This window comes from Zootoca vivipara, chromosome 16 (assembly GCF_965207765.1).
Source record: "Zootoca vivipara chromosome 16, rZooViv2.hap1.1, whole genome shotgun sequence".
NCBI lineage: Eukaryota > Metazoa > Chordata > Lepidosauria > Squamata > Lacertidae > Zootoca > Zootoca vivipara.
The window spans coordinates 25,740,839-25,762,138 of record NC_142599.1 but is presented as its reverse complement, the minus strand read 5'-3'; the positions used below and the strand labels follow the sequence as shown (position 1 = coordinate 25,762,138).

General features: G+C 46.5%; 1 protein-coding gene across 1 annotated transcript in view; it reads left to right on the top strand.

The window, feature by feature from the left end:
* ITGA10 (integrin subunit alpha 10) overlaps window positions 1-21,066 on the top strand; it is a 62,246-nt gene extending 41,180 nt beyond the window's left edge. Inside the window, exons 15-30 of the mRNA XM_035098930.3 lie at window positions 625-755; window positions 2,369-2,535; window positions 3,316-3,458; window positions 3,690-3,800; window positions 5,540-5,625; window positions 6,956-7,097; window positions 7,824-7,916; window positions 8,266-8,342; window positions 10,170-10,259; window positions 12,362-12,446; window positions 13,397-13,510; window positions 14,503-14,604; window positions 15,922-16,035; window positions 16,655-16,750; window positions 17,178-17,291; window positions 18,319-21,066. Of these exons, the coding sequence (XP_034954821.3) occupies window positions 625-755; window positions 2,369-2,535; window positions 3,316-3,458; window positions 3,690-3,800; window positions 5,540-5,625; window positions 6,956-7,097; window positions 7,824-7,916; window positions 8,266-8,342; window positions 10,170-10,259; window positions 12,362-12,446; window positions 13,397-13,510; window positions 14,503-14,604; window positions 15,922-16,035; window positions 16,655-16,750; window positions 17,178-17,291; window positions 18,319-18,372 (1,719 nt within the window). The 3' untranslated portion in view covers window positions 18,373-21,066. The remainder of the gene's footprint in view (window positions 1-624; window positions 756-2,368; window positions 2,536-3,315; window positions 3,459-3,689; window positions 3,801-5,539; window positions 5,626-6,955; window positions 7,098-7,823; window positions 7,917-8,265; window positions 8,343-10,169; window positions 10,260-12,361; window positions 12,447-13,396; window positions 13,511-14,502; window positions 14,605-15,921; window positions 16,036-16,654; window positions 16,751-17,177; window positions 17,292-18,318) is intronic.
* Window positions 21,067-21,300: the final 234 nt, after the last annotated feature.

Here is a 21,300-nt window from a genome sequence, read left to right as displayed (position 1 = left end):
AAGAGAAGAGTAAAATGTAAGAGAGAGAAATGAGAAAGAAAACCATAGAAAAAATAAAATAAAATCCTTCCAGTAGCACCTTAGAGACCAACTAAGTTTGTCATAGGTATAAGCATGCAAAAACAAAATTAAGCAATGTCCTCATACCGTTTTGATTTTTGATTCTGATTCTCTCACCGCACCAAGTTCAGGACAGATAAAAGAAAATCCAGCACATAGTTTAACTATGGAACTCTCTGCCACAGGAGGCAGGGATTGCTACCAACCTTGATGACTCTATAAGAGGATTAGACAAATTAATGAAGGAGAGGGCTGTCAATGGCTACTAGCCATGAGGGCTATGTTCTTCCTCCGCTCTTGGAGGCAGTGATTCTTCTGGGTATCAGTTGCTGGAAACCACAGAAGGAGAGACGGCTCTTGAGTTCAGGTCCTGCTTGCTCTCTCACTGTGAGAACAAGTTGCTGGACTAGATGGGTCTCCTTTGGCCTGATCCAGCAGGCTCTTATGTTCTTAAGTACATTTGGAACGACTGCAGTGAGGGCTCTTACAGAGCAGCCTCGCTGATTAAAACCAAACCCCCCACATTCTGTGTGTCTTCGGCCTTTGATTTGCTCTTTCCGACAGCGCATTGAGTCGGCCGGCCTCCGCCGAGGCCTCCGCTACTTTGGCCGCAGCTTGGACGGGCAAATCGATTTGGATGGAGATGGCCTGGTGGACCTTGCCGTTGGAGCTCAGGGTGCTGCGGTAGTCTTGAGGTGAGGGGAGCTGAAAGGTGGGAGGGAATGAAAGCTGCACCCGGGCAGAGGGAACATCAAGGTCATTGAATTGAGCTTCATGGCTGATTGGGAATCTGAACACTGGTCTCTCCCCAGGTCCTAGTCTGATACTCTAACCGCTACACCACGCTGCCTCTCATTTTTTAAAAAAATGTATTTATTAAAGATTTTTTCAAACAACAAAAACATACAAAAACACAAAAAGAAAATACAAAACACAAAAAATACAAAAACAAAAATTCTAATTTATAACCCTTATTTCTAATCTATTGACTTCCTCATTCCACCTCCTTCTGCGACGCTTTACATATCATCCTTAAAGGTAAAGGTAAAGGGACCCCTGACCATTAGATCCAGTCGTGACCGACTCTGGGGTTGCGCGCTCATCTCGCATTATTGGCCGAGGGAGCCGGCGTATAGCTTCCAGGTCATGTGGCCAGCATGACAAAGCCGCTTCTGGCAAACCAGAGCAGCACATGGAAACGCCATTTACCTTCCCGCTGTAGCGGTTCCTATTTATCTACTTGCATTTTGACGTGCTTTCGAACTGCTAGGTTGGCAGGAGCTGGGACCGAGCAACGGGAGCTCACCCCGTCACAGGGATTCGAACCGCTGACCTTCTGATCAGCAAGCCCTAGGCTCAGTGGTTTAACCACAGCGCCACCTGGGTCCCTATACATATCATCCTTAGTAAACTCTAAATCTTATATAAACTCTAATTATTACTTTAATATTACCTTATTTCTCTACCTTTTACATCTTATCCTTTTACACTCTATCTATATCTTACTACTTAATTAAATTATCATTATCTTCTAACAATACCTATTTCACACCATTGTATTATCTACAACCTCTTTGTATCTCCCTCACTTCCACTGATTCTAATCTATTATACGCTTATTCTTTAAATAGATTTTAAATTTCTTCCAATCTTCTTCCACTGCTGCTTCACTCCGATCCCGGAGTCTCCCGGTCAACTCAGACAGTTCCATAAATTCTATCAGCTTCTTCTGCCAATCATCCACTGTTGGTAATTCTTCATTCTTCCCATTCTTTGCAAGTAGAATTCTTGCAGCTGTTGTGGCATACAAAAAAAAAAAAGTAACATCCTTCCCTAGGTATTTCATCTCCCATTATCCCAAGTAAGAAGGCTTCTGGTTTCTTGGTATAGGTGTTTTTCAACACTTTTTTCAGTTCATTATAAATCTTTCCCCAGAAGTCTCTCACTTGGGGGCACGTCCACCATGCTGCCTCTCAAAGCAGTATCATACCACTTTAAACAATCACAGTTTCCCCAAAGGAAACTGTAGTATTTTAAGAGCTGTTGGAAGACCCATAATCCCCTTCCAGAGCTACAGTTCCCCGAGTGGTTTAGCAATCAATCCTTTTTCACAGGGAACTCTGGGAATTGTAGTTCTGTGAGGGGAATAAGGGGTTCCCTAATAACTCTCATTATTCTTTGCAGGGAGCCATGACTGTTTAAAGTGATACGATATTGCTTCAGACATATAGCACAGACCTTAGGCCCAGCTTTGGGATTTTTTTAAAAAAATTAACAATATCATTTTCCTTCTTGCTGAGGGGGGCAGGTCAAGGAGGATCGTGCAAGTCAACACTACGGTCACTGCCAACCCTCCGTCCATCAATGTGATTCAGAAGAACTGCCAGAGGAACAGAAAGGAGTCTCTTTGTGTGACGGCAAACATCTGCTTCAGGGTGTCTTCCCGGTCTCTGGGCCCGAGGGACAGCCACTTCAGTGAGTAGCGCCCTCTCGGCAGGCGCGTTGTTAGGAGTGGGCAGGATCGTCTCCAAAATGTCCTCTGGACTCTTTCTGGGCAGTTAATGCATTTGGAGAAAACGTGAACTGGAGTATTATCTGGGTTGCAAGGCAGGGTCTTAATTTGGGGATGGAATAACTAGATATAAGGTTTATTTACAGGATAATGAATGGGGGCAATGGAAGGGAAATTGATTTGCAAACAGGATCAGTTGGAAAATTAACGGGGTAAATTAATTAACAGGAAGCTGATCAGGGGCAATCTGGGGCAGGGGGCAAATTTGTTGAAGAATTTATCTGGGGGGGATATGGATGAGAAATCAGGCAGCTTGCCTTCTGTGATACTTTAAATCTAAACACGTGTTTGTGCCTGTAGGCCTGTGCCACTAATCCAGGCATAGGCAAACTCGGCCCTCCATGTGTTTTGGGACTACAACTCCCATTGTAGCAGGACCAGTGGTCAGGGATGATGGGAGTTGTAGTCCCAAAACATCTGGAGGGCCGGGTTTGCCTATGCCTGCTCTAATATTAAACTACCTCACAACGCCTCTGGGCCAGCTCTTGAAGAGCCTTGCAATTGGCTGTTGGCTGATCACATGACTGAAACCAGGCATCACCAACATAGGGCCCTCCATATGTTTGTGACTGCAGCTCCCACCAGCCCCAGCCCCCATGGCCAATGCCCAAGGATGATGGGAAATGTAGTCCAAGGTTAGCAAAGGCTGGCTTCGCTTGACTCCCCTCACTGCTTTGCCCTAGGTATAAAGTACAACGTCTCCCTGGATGACAGGAAGTTTGGAGCAAGGGCAGTCTTTGATGGCAACTCCCAAAAGCTGCTACAGAAGAGGACCCGGGCCACCGTGGGCAGGACAACCTGCTCAGCGGTCCGTTTCCATGTGATTGTGAGTATAAGTGTGGGTGGGTCAGTTCTGACTCCGACTGATGCAGAGAGAGACCCCAGGGGTCATCTAGTCCAACCCCCTGCAATGCAGGAATCAGCGCTAAAAAATTCCAACCTCTGCTTAAAAACCTCCAAGGTGCACAGTGTTCTCCTGTTTTGATCTCAGCAACGCTGTGAATCTTCATCAGGCCTGCTATCTAAAGACAACCCTGGATTTGTTTATCCTTTGCAGGACACCTCCGATTACCTGAGGCCGGTCGCAGTCCTGGTGAAGTTCGCACTGAATGATGCTGAGCCAGGCCCTGTGCTGGACGATAAATCACCCACCAGTGTTAAGAAATTGGTGAGTAGCACATGTGCAGAAGCCCCTTTAACAGCTGCCCATGCCATTCCGCTCGTCAAACCAGACCATCTTTGCTGCAAGTCCTGCAAGACCTGCTTCCTGCCTTGCTAACCTTGGGGGTCAAGATTTCATTTTGGAGATACTTAATTCTTGCCATTACTGGTATTATTATTTTTGTATTGTTACAGTTAGACTTGATTAGATTAGATTTCTTTATTGTCATTGTGCAATTACAATGAAATTGGATGCTATCCCATAAAAACAAAAACAAGAAACTACAACAAAAAAATATTAACACATTTTCAGCTACACATTCACTGTAAAGGAGCATGAGGTGAGACAGGTATTGAGGATAGTGAATCCGAGGAAGGCTGCTGGACCTGATGGTATCACAGGAAGGGTGTTGAGGGGCTGTGCAGATCAATTGGCCTTATTATGACCTATGTGTTATTTGTATAATTTTATTGTATAGTTACTGAAATGAGTTTTTATTTTTTATTTTTAAAATAATTTTTATTAGTTTTTATAGAAACAAGACAAACAAAACACACAAAATAAATTCTGTCCCTTCATTTTCCCTCCACCCCCAGGACCACTTCTGCCACCAGTGATACCCATGGGCATTGGGAAACAAAGGGGTCCATTTTAAGCTGGGTTTGGCCTCCCCCCTCCCTCCTCCCCCCTCACCCCCCCCCTGCCACTGAGAGGACAGAAGCGGAGGATCTCTGAGGTTTGGTTTCCCCCCCCAGCTAATTCTTCAACATACCAATCTCCTTAACAATAAAACAGCAAATAGAAAAAGAAAAAGAAAAAAGAAAAAACAAGAAAAAAGAAAAAGAAAAAAAGAAAAAATTATAATTTCCCAAATCTTATTTTCTTAACAATTTATTTGTGGCTTCCTCGATTCTCTTCCTCCTGGTTTCCCTAACTTCTTTAATTGATTATGGCGGGTTTTCTATTCTAATTCAAAATCTTATTCTTATCATATTAACTTAGTCCTTCTCCTTCTTCATGCTCCTCCTCCTCCGAGTCCCCTCCTGCCACGAGGGGCTCAGCACTCTAAAGGTTCCATTTTTGTGTCTGGGTTTCCTTCTACCCCTCCCTCTCCCCTCAGAGCACCCCCTGCCACTGGGTGCAAAGAGTAAAGAGAGGGAGACAGGCAGCTCTCTACCCAAACACCTCTCTAAACACAAAAAATATTAAAAACAAACTCTAAAATATTTCCTCAACCATTCTTCTAATCCCTCCAGAAAACTCCTAACCCTAAACTTTTGAAACACTCTCCTTCCCCCCTCCCAATGTCTTTTCCCCCAATTGGATCAACATTTCCTCTAACAAGCCAAGATTTCAGAAACCGTTTTTACCACCCAAAAAAAAAAAAACCTTTAACTAAAGTTTTCACCCCACACCAGTTCTTTCCCACTTCCAATTCCAGGCCTTTGTTCCCCCCTCTCCCTGCCTATCCCTTCCTTCACTATCGCCTCTCCAAGAAATGAGTTTTTAAAAGGAATAGTTTATCTAATGCATATATGGCTGCTTTTAGAAACAGAGCAGCATTCCCCCTTTATGTACCTTGTTTGAGAACTATATAGTTGTGCAACCTATTCATATAAGTTGACCTGTTTTTGAATCATGATTAATTCATAATACAATATAAAATAATAATATAACAAAATAATAATATTGTGGAGAGGGGTTTGCATCACACAGAATCAACCTGCCTCTTGCTTTCTCTTTAGATCCCCTTCTTTAAGGATTGTGGTGAAGACGACGAGTGTATAACAGATCTGGTGTTGCAAGCTCAGATGGACATCACAGGATCCAGGTAGGAATTAGAGCAGGCATCCCCAAACTGCGGCCCTCCAGATGTTTTGGCCTACAATTCCCATGATCCCTAGCTAACAGGACCAGTGGTCAGGGATGATGGGAATTGTAGTACAAAACATCTGGAGGGCCGAAGTTTGGGGATGCCTGAATTAGAGTGAAAGGTTGAAAAGGGCTCAGAAGAACAGGCCTCCTTGAAGTAGGGCCTCATCTCCACTATCTATATAGAGCAGTATAACTTTAAACTGCCCCAAAGAATCCTGGGAGCTGTAGTTTGTGCAGTGCACTGAAAGTTGTTAGGAGGCCCTTATTCCCTTCACAGAGCTACAGTTCTCAGCGCGACTTCACATTCAATTCCTGTGAGGGGAATCAAGGGCTCTCCTAACAACTCTCAGCACCCTTAGCAAACCACAGCTCCCTGGATTCTTGGGGGACTGTTTTAGAGTGGCATCATAGTGCTTTAAATGTATGGTGTGGATGTTGCCTGAAAGAAACTGAAATTGGCATATCCAGCCATCCCTACCTGTCAGTGGCTCTGCTCCGCACCTTCCTTGATTGCTTTTCCTGGCTGGAGTTTGTCCCTGAACTGCCATAATATTACAGTTGTACCTTGGAAGTCGAACGGATTCTGTTCCGTTTGACTTCCAAAACGTTCAGAAACCAAAGTGTGGTTTCTGATTGGCTACAGGAAGCTCCTGTAGCCAATCAGAAGCTGTGGAACCCGCGTCGGCCATTCAGCTTCCAAAAACAGTTCGTAAACCAGAACAGTCACTTCTGGGTTTGCGGCATTCAGGAACCAAATCGTTCGAGAACTAGGCTGTTTGAAAACCAAGGTACGACTGTACCTGCTTCTTTGCTTGGGTGGAGAGGTGTGTGTGTGTGTGTGTGTGTGTGTGTGTGTGTGTGTGTGTGTGTGTAGAAGAGTCTCTGTAGCCTGCACAAAAGACGAGAGTCCCACTCACCCAGCCCAGTCACTGTCTTTCTCATCATCTTTCGGCTCTTCTAGTCCCTAGCCCTCTCTCCCTACATCAGGCCAAGCAAGTAGTTATCAGCTTAGTTCATCAGCCACTTGCTGGTCCTCCTGGCCCAGGACCCTGTCAATCCAGTTCCTCCGTAACAGGTGGCAGGAGATCTGTTGCTGATGATAATCAGCTTGAGAATCATTTGATAGGTTTTTTTTTGTAAATTTTTGAAAGAAAGAGCAATAAATATTTTCTTTTTTTAAAAAAAGAGAGAGAATCATTTGATTGGGAGGCTGGGCAGAAACCAAGACTCTTGCCCTCCTCGCCTTTTGCAAGGCAGGCGTTTGCCATCTCCTCTTCTCGTTCCAGGCAGAAGCCGCACGTGATCCGCAAAGGGAAGCGGAAAGTCTTGGTGGACGTCCTGCTGGAGAACAAGCAGGAGAACGCCTACAATGCCAGCCTGTGGCTCTGGTTTTCCAGAAACCTCCACTTTTCCAGCCTCGTGCTCAAGGTAAAGCGGAGGCCCTGTTCCCAACTGGTATTCCGCTCTGGTCAAAAGTGGTGGGCGGGAAGCAGAACGAAATAGTCACTAGGATACTGAGGGTCACCCTCCAGCCAGGGACGACGCTGGCTCCAGGAGGACTGATAGTTGCCATAGAATTCTGGAAAGAGAGGCTGTCACATCTCCGAGGCTTAAATGTCATGGTGCCAACTTGAAAACTCCTGTGTGAATCATGCAGATGTGCATAGTTTCACATCATTTATTCTGCTTCTTCATTTCTTCTTATGGGGAGGGGCGGGGGAGGGACTTGAGCTCCAGAAATTCAACAGCTCCCTTCACTTCCGAGATTGCGCCAAGGATTCAAGGTTTGTCTTTGCAGCCAACAGTGTTTTGTCACAATCACACGGTCTATGTGAGTGTTTTCTTTTTTAAAAACAAAAGCAGAGATTATGCGACTGTTTACCAAATCCCGCAGGTTTTCTGTAGCCCAGAATGTATACAACCCGGCCTCTGCAGCCCAAGGCTCTTTAAACACCTGTGTGATAAGCAGAAATTGAATGGGCACCGTTTTCTCTAGCACAGAGGTGTAGCAACATTACGTGTTGGATCTCTGCTTTTTGAAAGCTCTTGCCAGGAAAGCAAAAGGTGGAAACTCAAGTTGAGGAGGCTGGATCCCATTCCATGCGCTTGATGGTTCTCTCCTTTTGCAGCTTTGCTCTCTCCTTCCTTCCACAGGGGGAGAACTCTGTGAAGGTGGAATGCACCTCCCCGTCTTCCCAAACCCGAGCTTGCAGTGTGGGCTACCCTGTCTTCAGGTCCTTAGCAAAGGTGAGAGAGAAAGAGCAGCTCTTCAGGATCCCCTTAGAGCGGGGTTCCTTGGAACATTCCCTAGGTGAACAGTATTCCATTTTTTCACGTAGGAAAAATAAAAGACAGCTAAAGGAAGATGTGGGCTGTGTACTCGCTATACACTTAAAGCACATGCCCCCAAAGTATCTTAGGAACTGTAGTTTACCTCCCATGGAGCTACAATTCCCAGCACTCTTAACAAACTACAAATCCTAGGGTTCTTTGAGGGAAGCCAATGTATGGCACGTACACAGCTGTAGTGCAGAGCTTATGAATGGTGTAGAAAAAGCAGGTGTGGAAATGTTTCTCTTTTCTCTCTCTTTCACAGGTAGCCTTTGTCCTGGAGTTTGAATTCAGCTGCTCCACCCTTCTGAACAAAGCACAGGTGAAGCTCACAGCCAGCAGGTGAGAACCAGGGAAAAGTCAGAATGAAGCCACACACACACACACACACACACACACACACACACACACAGAGAGAGAGAGAGAGAGAGAGAGAGAGAGAGAGAGAGAGAGAGAGAGAGAGAGAGAGAGAAACCTAGACTAACCACCTCTTCCGCTTTGTGCAAGCAAGTAAGGATGAAAGCTGACTCCATGTTGTCAGACCACTGGTCCCGCCCTGTGAAACGCCTTCTCATCAGATGTCAAGGAAATAAACAACTATCTGACTTTTAGAAGATATCTGAAGGCAGCCCTGTTTAAGGAAGTTTTAAATGTTTGATGTTTTATCGTGTTTTTTATATTCTGTTGGGAGCCGCCCAGAGTGGCTGGGGAAACCCAGCCAGATGGGTGGGGTATAAATGAGCTGTTGTTGTTGTTGTTGTTGTTGTTGTTGTTGTTGTTGTTGTTGTTGTTGTTGTTGTTTGTCATCGTCACCACCACCACCACCATCATAATCTAGGTCATTGCTGTCTCCTCTGACTAGCAACAGTTCTCCAAGCTTTCAGACAGGAGGTCCGTCCATCCCCCAGCATTACATATATATGCAGGGGATTGGACCTGTGACTTTTGGCATGCAAAATATGGGCTCCACCACCACCAAACTACGGTCTTCCCTGGAGAGTTCTTCCTGTTTCATTCATTTGGGGTGGGGGCGGTACATGAATCAAAGGCATGGTCATAGTTTCAAAATGCACGGGGAGGCACAACTTTACTTCCACTGTCTGCCATAGCTACCCATCGTGTTTTCAGTTGCACCTATTCTGCAATAAACAGCCATGACCATTGGACAGAGCTATAGGTCTCAGAGTGGTTTCCCAAGCAATCTCACTCCACAGGGAACTCTGAGTTAACAATGTGATGCAGCAGCAGAAAATGCTAATGCAATTCTAGGCTGCATCAACAGAAGGGGAGTGTCATTGAGTGAATGGATAGTACCCCTCTGTTCCGCTTTTGTCAGTCCCAACCTGGAGTTTAAGTTTAAGAAGGATATTGACTAAGACGCAGAGATCTAAATAGAGACCATTGTTTGTGGCGTGACACCCCTTTTGCTTGTATTTATTTTTGATTCAGATTTGTCATGGCCAATGACTAGTACAATACAGTCGTACCTTGGTTGTCGAACTTAATCCGTTACGGGAGTCTGTTTGACTCCCGGAACCATACGACAACCAAGGTGTGGCTTCCGATTGGCTGCAGAGCTTCCTGCATTCAAGCGGAAGCTGTGGTGGATGTTCAGCTTCCGAAAGACGTTTGCAAACCGAAACACTCATTTCCGGGTTAGCGGTGTTCCTGAGTACAAAGTACAAAGGTGTTCGAGAACCAAGGCACGACTGTAAAGTTATTTGGCTTTGCATTTGACCAACTAGAAGTTGTGTAGAGGAGGCTGGCCCTCAAAATCAAGGGTCTCAAAACGGATTGAGGTAGTTGGGGATGCTTAGCTTGCAGAAGAGAAGACTAAGAGCTGATAGGACAGCCACGTTCAAATATCTGAAAGGCTGTCACCTGGGAGATGGAGCAAGCTTGTTTTCTGCCGCTGCAGAGGACTAATGAGTTCAAATTGCAAGGAAGAGATTCTGACTAAACAGTAAGAATAACTTTCTGTCAGGACAGCTGCTCGACAGTGCAATGGACTACATCAGGAGATAGTGGACTCTCCTTCATTGGATGTTTTTAAACAGAGTTTGGATTGCCTTATTTATCCGAGATTCCTGCAGCGCAGGGGTTGGACTTGATGACCCTTTGGGTCCCTACCAGCCCAACAATTCTATGATTGTATTATCTCTCCTGCAGCGACAGCCATGAATTGAATGAGACGCTGACCGACAACATGGCACAGCCCCTTGCCTATATCCGTTATGAGCCCGACCTTTTCCTGACCAGGTGAGGACATCTGTGTGGAGTGAGCTGCATGCAGGTTGAATAAGAGGATGGAGCCCCCTCCTTGCAAGGTGTCCCTGACAGGATGATTCAGCTCCCCCAGGGTGGAGAGTAAACCAGATGTGAACCATCATCACTTGGCTAATTCATTCCAATGGCTACCTTTTATCTCTGTTGATATTAGAGGCTCTGGTTCCTCATGCAGGGATGCTTTCAGTTCTGACGCAACTCCGCAATAGGACTACCCTGGCCTGTCTTAATACAGTGGTGCCTCGACTTACGAATTTAATCCGTTCCGAAGGCACCTACGTGGGACAAAAAAATTGTACGTCGGAAAACGCCATTGGAAACACGATTTCCCATAGGAATGCATTGGAAACAGGAAAATTCTTAAGTCGAAGCAACCCTATCTAAAAATTCGTAAGTCGAAAAATCCCTATCTAAAACCGCCGTGGTTTCCTTTCGGATGTCGAGACATTCGTAAACGCATGGCCATTAGCCCCGTTCGTGAGTCGAAAAATTTGGTTGTCGAGTCGTTCGTAAGTCGAGGTACCACCGTACTTAGATGACCCTTCTAACTATTGGATGGATAGGAAAACATAGGTGTGTAAAGGAAGATTCCCTGGATGGCAAGATCCAAGTTTGGGGCAAGTACTCTTTTGTGCGAGAACCCCTGCAGAGATGTAAAATCACAAGATATGCAGCAAAGTAAAGTGTGGAAATATAGGCTGTTTATTTAAAGGTCTAATATGCCCTTCTAAGTTCCAAAACTCCCCTCTTCTCTTAGCATAGAAAAAGACCACATGTTTGGTAAGTTAACAATGGTTTACTTACAAACTCTTCAAAGGTCAGATTCATGTGTTTTCCCATACAGCGTTGAGAAAACACAGGCAGCAAAACTTCAGTAGGTTAGTTCCAAAGTGTTGAAAGTTCCTAAATTATTTGTATAGGAACACAGGGGTGGTTTGCAGAAAGCGATGAGGTCTGAGCTGGGAGCCACCAGCTCCTCTTTACACATAGGAGTTCACATGGTAGACCAGGCATCCCCAAACTGCGGCCCTCCAGATGTTTTGGCCTACAACTCCCATGATCCCTAGCTAACAGGGCCAGTGGTTAGGGATGATGGGAATTGTAGTCCAAAACATCTGGAGGGCTGAAGTTTGGGGGTGCCTGTGGTAGACTGACGGAAATCGTAGACTTCCTTCCTCTCAAGGTGAAGGGGAGTAACTTAGCTAAGCCTGGCAGGACAGCTTACTCTATGGCATAAACCGCTTCATGCATTAATTAGACTTAAGCATTTTGGTTATGTGAGACTGGTTATCAGACACTAATTTATCCTACATGATTTACCTTTGATGGGTGGGCTGAACTTGACAACCTTTGGAGTTTCATTAGCTCTAAACATCCCACAGCACTTATTGTCATTACGGGTGGTTTGAATACAAGGATTGGTGATGACATCTCTAGGCCTCCCATTTTCATAATATATAGATTGGGAAGATCTCTTCCTTTTGGGGTATCCCTCCAGGGATAGCTGCCTGAACCATCAAGGGATATTGGAATGGATACGGAGTTTGGAAAGAAATGAAGTTACAATTGATCAACATGGCCAAACTTCCAGGGGTGGGGCAGGGAAAACAGGTGCTATTAAAGGTTGTCAATTTATAAATACTGTATTTAATTTATTTATTCCACTTACTCTATTTCCCACTTTTTTCTTCATGGAGCTCAAGGTGGCTCACATGGTTCTCCCCCTCCTCATATAATCCCCACAACAACCCTGTGAGGTAGGCTAGCCTGAGAGCACTGAAACTGGCCCAACATCACCCAGCGAGGTTCATGGCTAAGTGGGGATTCGAACCCTGGTCTCCCAGTTCCTAGTCTGACACTCTTAAGTGCTCCACCACCGTAGGAGATGGGACTAGGTGGACGGTATATGGATTTTCTTCTTCAGGCAACAAAAGGCCTTGGGTCATCTCTGTAGAGTGTGCAGTAAGCAAACAACCTGGCTTATTTGCAAGGGTTGCCGTGGAGAAATTGGAAACTGCGGCCTACACAATCTAGAACTGACCCGGCTTATTTTCTATGGTTCTTCTCTCCCTCAGCGAGTCTACCCTGAACCGCTACGAAGTGCATCCTGTTGGGACATTTCCAAGCGGTATGAGCCCCGAGTTCAGGACTACCATCAAGGTAAATAAGGAATCGGGACAGAGTTTGTAATGTCAGCAGTAACACAGGGAAGGGTGGCCAATTTCCTCTCTGGCAGGACTCTTCTGCAGTACATCATGCTTTATCATTAGCGGCATTAGTAAGGCAGCGGCGAACCTGTGCCTGGGCTGGTCCACCTCAGATAGCAGGTAGTGGCTCCTCTAAGTAAAATATACAAGCATATCTCTGTGTAGAAGTCTAGCTTCTCAGGGGTCCAAGTCTCGAAGCTTAATTCAGACTGTAGGACTCACATGACTGAATGCTTCTCCAGCACCCCCAGGCACCCTACGACGGGAAGGTAAATGGCATTTATTTGCCACTCTGGTTTCCGTCACAGTGTTCCGTTGCACCAGAAGCGGTTTAGTCCTGCTGGCCACGACTTGGAAACCTGTCTGTGGACAAATGCCAGCTCCCTCGGCCTGAAAGCGAGATGAGCGCCACAACCCCATAGTCGCCTTTGACTGGACTTAACCGTCCGGGGATCCTTTACCTTTTACTAGTGCTTTAAAATCAGGGCTGGCACTCCAGAAGTTTTTGAGCTCCCATTCCCATCAGCCCCCTGGCCAGCCTGGCCAATGGCGATCGGAGCCCAATAACAGTTAGAAGGCCACAGGCTCCCCTCTCTCTCTTTTTTGGTTATCTGGTTCCACATTGTACAACAGGCAGAGGCTGCTCGACACACCTGTTGATTTATTACTTCACCATCTTTCTTCTCACCACTGCGATGCCCAGAAGAAAAGCAACTGGCAAAGGCACTGTTCACTCCTATGGGTTTTATAGGTCCTGCCCAATCAGATTTTCAAAGTTCAGTTTAGAGAAACCCACAGTTTCAGGTTCCAGTTTCCAAAAATGGTGACCCTACCTGATTTTTTAAAAAATAGCTTTGTGTACTTTTTTGCTTCATCTATTGAACACTCTTCTCATCCTTGTAGGTGCAAAACCTCGGCTGTTATGCGGTGGAGAATCTCTCCCTCGTCATGGGCCTGCCTGCCACAGCCTATCAGAACAGTGAATTCCTCTCCGTCACCCGCATCATTGCAGATAACGTGAGTCACAGTGGCCTTCACCCGCATAAGTGCTTCGGGGCCTCTGTTCTTGCTGCCATTTTTGGGGTCTTAGGGGAAAATTCCAAATGATACTTTCCTGCTCATGGGGCAGCAAGTTTTCTTGCACAGCCCTGGCAATGCACCACGTATGACTTTGGGACAGATTTGGCCCAGAAGGCTGCTGTTGCTGATCTGCTGTTTCAAAATCTGCAATCTGGTTTGGAGTGAACACTTACTAACGTGTGGGCAAAGAATGTTCTTGTGCTTGCCATTGGGGCATCTGGCTAGCCACTGTGAGAGCAGGATGCTGGACTAGATAGGCTCCCTTTGGCCTGATCCAGCGCCCAGACTCTCCCTATGCTCAGGGCTCACTTATACAAGTCCTTAGATCTAAACCAGGCATCCCCAAACTTCGCCCCTCCAGATGTTTTGGACTACAATTCCCATCTTCCCCGACCACTGGTCCTGTTAGCTAGGGATCATGGGAGTTGTAGGCCAAAACATCTGGAGGGCCGCAGTTTGGGGATGCCTGATCTAAACGTTATAAAAGCTCAGCTTTAGTAAAGTTTAATTTGCAAACAGCTTTGACCACTTCCTCCAGCAATTTGGGTTCAGCAGGTTCTTCTTAATTTTAGCTGGCTGCTGAGCAGGGCTTTTTTTTCCAGCCAAAATTTGCCAGAACTCAATTCCGGCACCTCTCAGGTGGGCGCCATTGCCATTATAAGAGAACAAAGACAGTGTTCATGGCGAGTTCCAGCACCTCTTTTTCTAGAAAAAAAGCACTGCTGCTGGGTATTGTTTAGGTTAGGACATCTTAATGCCAAAAGAGATATGAGAGAGAGAGAGAGAACAAAATGGGAAGGGGCCAAACATGAATAAGGGGAAGGAAGGAAATCCACTCCTGTTCAGAGACCTGGGTGTCTGCTGCAGGTGCTCAAGGAAAAGCTTAGAAGGACCCCTCACACATATTGATGTTCCTTTCCATTTTCCAGGTAACCTGCACCATGCAAAATCTGACAGGGGCCTCTCAAATTGCAGCTGGTGGTGTGATGATCCCTGTTCATCCGGAAGAACTTGTGCACGTAGAGAAACTGGTGAGTGCCCTGTTAGCAGACCTTGTAGCTTGGGTGAATTTGATTGAAGTAATCGCTTACAGTTTCTGGAGTTTAAAGGCTTTATTCATGCAGGAACTTTTTATAATGAGTGGAGATGAGACAGAGAAAATAATAGTATCTTGTCCAGAGAGAATAGCAAACAAAATGGCTCAGCTTTTATGGGTAAAGTTAACTTAGACATAAAAACTACAAACAAGTGCTGTTCAGATTGCTACACAAAGAGTGTCCTCATGTGGTTTAAAGTAACTCAAGAGAAGGAGATGCATTTGTCTTTTTCCAACATTCCCTCCTCTGGCTTCTTCACTGTGACTCAGGCAGCTTCAAGACTGGCTGTCTCTATCACAACCCAACTGTTGCTTTTCCATTGCAAGCATTTTAGTGCAAACTAAAAGGTCAGTTAAAATTGTTTTAACACAATTTAAAATGGTACCATCCAGAAAGGTAAATAGGGAGAGTCCCAAGTGGAGATATTTCCCCCCATTTTATGTTGCATCCACGATTGCAGTATGTACACTAATTTTTATTTATTAGTTTGTTTGTTTAGATTTTCTAAGAACCATTCACTGCTTGATTGTTTTTTAAAAACCTTCATAGCGATTTAGAAAGAAAATAAAGCAATACAATTATTAGTAAAAACAGTTAACAGCATATATTTAAAAACATTCAAAATATAAAATAAAATCAGCAATAAGCTAAAACAGATTGAAACCCCTAAACCTACCACATGCACACCATGTTACCAATGAAAACCACCCCATAATCACCCCATTTGAGCCAGGTGAAAGGGGGGACTGGGGGGGCTACCCACCCCCTCCACTTCATAATGTTATTTGGATTTTTGAAGCCCGAGAGAAGAGTTGATCTTTCAGTTGCAGGCTTAAAGGAGGACAGCAGTAATTGGGTGCTACTAATGGGGTGCTAGCCAAGGTTGTGCAGTGGTTACGGTGTTGGACTAGTAACTGGGAGACCAGGGTTCAAATCCCCACTGAGCCATGATGCTCCCTGGGTAACTCTGAACACAGTCACTGCCTCTCAGCCGATCGTACCTCACAGGGTTGTTGTGGGGATTTGATGAGGTGGGCTGGAGAACATGGATCTCCTTGGAGGAAAAAAGGTGGGGCTTAAATGCAACATATAATTAAATAAATAACGCACCCACATCTGGAAGCAGCCTAGGTTGTGAAGCGGGGGGGGGGGAGGTACAGTAAATGCCTAGAATTCTGCCCACGCTTTGATTGGGTCTTGGGTGGAACGAGCAGAGGCAAAGAAAGGGCTGAGGTCTCTCTTTCCTGCCAGAATTGCACCAACGCCGGATGCCAAGTGGTGAAGTGTGAGCTGCCCCACATTGAGAGGAACGCGGAAGTCTCCATCCACCTGCTGAGAGCGGTTCACAACGAGTTTTTCAGGAAGGCAAGTGCAGACTTTGTGCCCTCTCTCATGCATGCACCCTTGAGTTCCTGCTTAAGAGGGTCTTATATGCCCTTCGCTGGTAGCATGGGAAAATCTGGACTGAATGTGTGTGTGCGCGCGCATAGGTAGGTACATAGGTAGGTAAGTAAGTAGGTGCAGGCTGTCATGACGATGACTGTGTGGAGCTTGCATAAAACCTGCACATCCAATTTGTTCAGATGGAGCAGTAAACTCTCCTGGAAGCACCTGCTGAGTTTGAAAGTCACCAGAATGGAACTCCTTCTTCGCTTTGTTCCAAGAATGCAACAGGGTTAGAGAGCATCCGGTAGCAGGTTGAGGCTGTGATGGTGGTTGTGGAATGCAACCCCTAAAAAGGCAACCTTGCCTCTGTTCAGTAAAGCAGAGTGTTCTATTGAGAATCTAGGGGCATCACTGCCTCTCAGTCTAACCTCCATTACAGGATTGTTGTGTATGCACCACACTCCATTGAAGGATAAATGCAAGAACGAAATAAATAAACATAAATGCACTTGCCAGCTGGAAACCTGCCTTGGGAGGCTTTTCCTCTTCTTCTAAACACCCCTCTTGTCTCTTTTTTTCCATCTCGTGGACAACAAAGGCTAAATTCAAGACTCTGAAGGTTGTGAGCAGGTTCACGCTGACCAGCCAAGAGGAGAGCCTTCTGCTGCTGTCGGAGGCTGCCCATCAGCGGGAGGTAGGAGGGGCTGCTGGCCTTTCCAAGGCTGGGGTGGTGGTGGTTTGAGCTGCAGCAGCTTCTGTCACAGCAAAATAATAATAATAATAAATCCCCTTAAGAATGAATGGAAATGGTTGGCTTTGTTATGCAAGCGAATGATTTCCAGGGAATGCGCTGTGTATGGTAAGCGGGACCTGTCTGTATGTATTCACAATCACAATAAGGGATGAAAGCTTGGGGTGTGTGTTTAAAAGAGTTGAGTGCATTGGGTTCAGGCTTAAGAGAAATCAGTGAGAAAACCCTGTTCATATCAACTGCTCTCTTGCTGTCTTTGTGATGCCCTTTCAGTCTGAGCTAACCAGTTCTGAATCCTCATCACGCCTCCCAACACTACCAGTGGGCTTTTTGCTTTGATTTAGCAGATTTCTCCTCTTTCTCGTTACAGACCATCTTGGAGATCATACAGTCCAATCTGGTCCCTCTTTCGCTCTGGATCCTGATTGGCAGCATCATTGGGGGGCTGCTGCTGCTTGCTCTAATTATCATCTGTTTGTGGAGGGTAAGTGTCATGCTAACGGCCTCAGGTTGCACAGGGAGACAAGCTTAAACAGGTCACATGACTAGTTTGGCCTTCTAGCTTATGGATTCTTAATTGCTGAGACACAACACCGAAAGAAGAATCACAAGGCATAAAATTTCGGGACTGTCGACACAGGCCCGGGGGGGGGGAGTGCCCTTTCCGCAGGCTGGTGCCCTCCAGATGTTTTGGACTACAACTCCCAGGAACCGTGGTCTGAAACATGGGGACATCAGAAGAGCCTGTTGGATCTGGCCAAAGGGGGCCCCATCTAGTCCAGCATCCTGTTTTCACAGTGGCCAACCAGGTGCAATACTCTTCCCTGCTGTAGTTTCCAGCAACTGGTATTCAGAAGCTTTGCTGCCTCCAACTGTGGAGGCAAAGGATATCCATTGCAGCAAGTAGGTGGTGAAGGGAACCCTACATAAAGAGAACCTAGCGTGCCAGGTAGAGATTTCAACTCTAGCTTTCTGTTTATTCCCAGAGGTTCATGAAAACTGAGATTGACGCAAGAGTATATACAGCTACATGCAATTCCCCACCTGTAGTTGAAAGTGGTAGTCTCCTAGGCATTCTCTACCACTTGATTTTTCTCTATAGGGACAGATCAGCACAAAGATTCATCTCCGGGAAATTTTCAGGCTTCTTTTCAGGTGGGATTGAATCTCATACCGGAAAATTCAGGCTGCACAACTATAGCTGATTCGGAGCTCTTCCACAGCAAGCCCTCTCTCCCCAGAAGAGTTTGGCCCTTATGCAATATGGAAAGTGATGGCAATGCACAGGAAAATGTGAGGTGCTGCTTGCTTTGACTCAGCGCCATCTAACCTCCCTGCAGACAAATCAGGGTGAATGCTCAATATACAGGTTGTCTGGAAGCACTGAGAGAGCCCTGAAGCCAAGACATCAGAAGACTAGGTTCCCTGTAGCTGTAAAACAAAACATCTCTTTCTCATGCTAATCTATATATTCTTCTTCTGCTCCCTTTTCCCTTACCACCCCCCTCCAGCTTGGATTTTTTGCACACAAAAAACCTGGAGAAGAAGAGAAAGAAGAGCAATAAAACATGGAATTTGAGCAAGGACTCTTCACCCAGGAAAAATGAGCAAGGGGAGGAAATCCGGTGGGCACTGTTGCTGCCGCCCTCTTTTGACTCCCTGTAAAAAGTGACGGAAGATCCAGCAGTTCTGAAGACAATCTGCAATCTTGCAGCATCCTTTTGCTTTTGGGAAGCTAAGAAAATGCAACAACCTCCCCCTCTGTTGGAGCCACAATTAAACACACCAATACACACACACTTTGGTCTTCAGACTGGGGCAGGTAAACATCCAATTTTGCCTCCCGTGTTCAAGGGGTGGAGAAAAAGTAGTGTGTGCAGGCCAGCTTAGGCCCAACCCTTCAAGATGACAAGGCAACAGAGATAAGGGTTTCAAAGAGGGCTCCTTCCCCTGTGAAAAGTGCTCAAATCATGTGGAGCATCTCTATTCCAGATACTTTCTTCATGCATTCCAGGAGGTCTCCTTTCCAATTCTACCGGTACAATTCTATGGTTTCCATCAGTCCTTTGGGATGCAGCAGCTTGTCTTGACAAGGTGGAGCCTCTCTCGTCTCCCTCGAACAGAACTTTGTTGCATAGAAGCAAAACAAATTTCGCATAGTCCTGTATTCCTGCTACCACACTGAAGTGAGTGCTACCTTTTGGGTGGGTTGGTGGCTGGTGCAGAGCAGCCTCATTCACTTGGAATCGCAAAAGGGTAGGGCCCTTTGGTTTGGCAGCTGTGAGCACCACCAGGAAACCAGGGGAATGGTTTGTGCCCGCTGCTTGGCTTGTGCGGATGGAGGATAGAGAGGAGCATGTGCCAGTGCATGTGGAACCCAGCCCCTTGTAAAAAAGGTAAAATTTGCATACCTTGCTCCGCCCACTTTTGTGCCTGGCCCCACCCACCACTGGTTGGTAGCTTCCAGGAGGGGGTTTGGCCCTTGGCCTGAAAAAGGTCCCAGACGCCCTCCTTTCCTGTGTGCAACCAGAGGCTTACAAACTGTCTTTCTGTACCACCAAATGCATAGAGTTGCCTTCTGGCCACAAATGGGAGAATGAGATAAGAACATAAAAGCCCTGCTGGATCAGGCCAATAGCCTATCTAACCCAGCCTCTTGGGGGTTAACCAGATGCCCCAAAAGTTAACCCATGAGCAGGAGGACCCAAGCACAAGAGCCCACCTCCCCCTCCTATGGTTTCCAGCAACTGGTATTCAGAAGCATTGCTGCCTCCCAACTCTGGTGGCAGACCAGAGCCATCATGGCTAGCAGCCACTGATAGCCTCCTCCTCCTCCATGAGCTGATCTAATCCTCTTTTAAAGTCATCCAAGTTGGTGGCCATCGCTGCCTCCTGTAGGAGAGAGTTCCATAGTTTTAACTATGTGCTGCGTGAAGTTGTGGGCTTATCCAATGCCAATGGATGTGCCACCCTCCCATTGTGAGCCAGGATTGCAGTGAAAGGTGGTGGGCGAAGGATGGGATAAAGTCAAGTTGTGTGCTGTTCTCCCTACTGCTGTCTTTTTTTGGAACTTGTTTGTGCAACGGAAGTGTAAGGATTTGCTTGTCCAGCCCCAGCAAATGTCTCGCCAGAGAGACAGTTGCTGGGAGGCAACTGGTTGTCCTCTTAGGGCAAATAATTTTGCACCGCCATTAAGCTGCATGAATTGAATAAACAAGTTTCTCTCCCCCCACAGTATTCATTCTGCTTTCTCGGTCATGGAGATGGACACAGAGGCACTGTGCCTCTGTGCTGGTCCCAAGAGAAGTTCTTTGTTAAGGTACAAATATAGGAGGAATCGCCATGTATGCCAATGCCGCTGAAATCTCAAGAGCCAGGATCCAGGGCAGGGAAAGAGGCATGCAGAACCCTGGTGTCCTGACTGTGGGGAAGCCTGTTGGGCCAACCCCCCTCCCTGCTGTCTGTAGGGTCTGGGAATTTTACCAGGCATTGCCCACACACTCTCATGCCTTTCGTTTGCAACCTTAATAAGGGCCAGATGCTTGCTTTAAAAATTTTTTAGAAGGCAGCTGTGATTCTCAGGAAAAGTTCTCAAGTTGTTTTGGGGTGGGGTGATCACAGAATTCCCCAAACACTGTAAAAGGGGGAACATTCCTGCAAATGGTTGACCTGTCCTTGCTGTCGGCGGCAGGGGGACAGGAACGAAGGAGGAGAAAGGGCTGCTTTCTCCTCCTTCGCTCCTCTCCCCCAGCCGCCGACAGGAAGGAGACATCCCGGGGTTCGGAGAAGCGCTTGCGCCGGGACCAAGATGGCGGTATCGGGCTCCGGGGCCGCGGCGGCTGCGGGAGCCGGACCGGGCTCCTCAAAGGCGCCCTTCCTCCCCCCATTCACCTCTGCCGGCCTCCACCCTCGCTTCCCCGACGTGCCCTGCAGTGAGGCGGTGTCCGGCCGGGGGAGGCGGTTGGAGGAGGCGGGGGGGGAGAGCGTGCACGCGTGCAGTCTCTTCGTCCAGTCCCTGTGTCCGTGGGGCACATGCGCAGTAGCGCGGACACGGACTGGACGCAGAGACACTTGCACTTTATTATATAGGATTCAACTGTCCAGAAAAATGACCCTACGAATGGACCTTCGACTATGTAAAATGATAGGGCCTTAGCAGTGTGAGGGTGTACATGCCGTCCAGCCATTAGGCAAAACTATGAAATTTGGTTACTTTGACATTTATTTAGTTGGTCCTAATAAAGGTTTTTTCCAACTATATCTTTGGATTTCTCTCTCTAATATATTTGCAATCTGTACGTCCAAATATGAAGCAGACCCACCCACCCACCTGTCCTGCAGATTCTCAAATGGTCCCTTTCCCCCTGCACACACACCCCAACCAAGAATTCTATCGTTGCTTTTCTTATTAAAGACTTTTATTCAACTTTCGATAGCAAACAGAAGACACTAAGTTTGAAACGGTGTGTACCTGGTACACCGTTACAGCAATG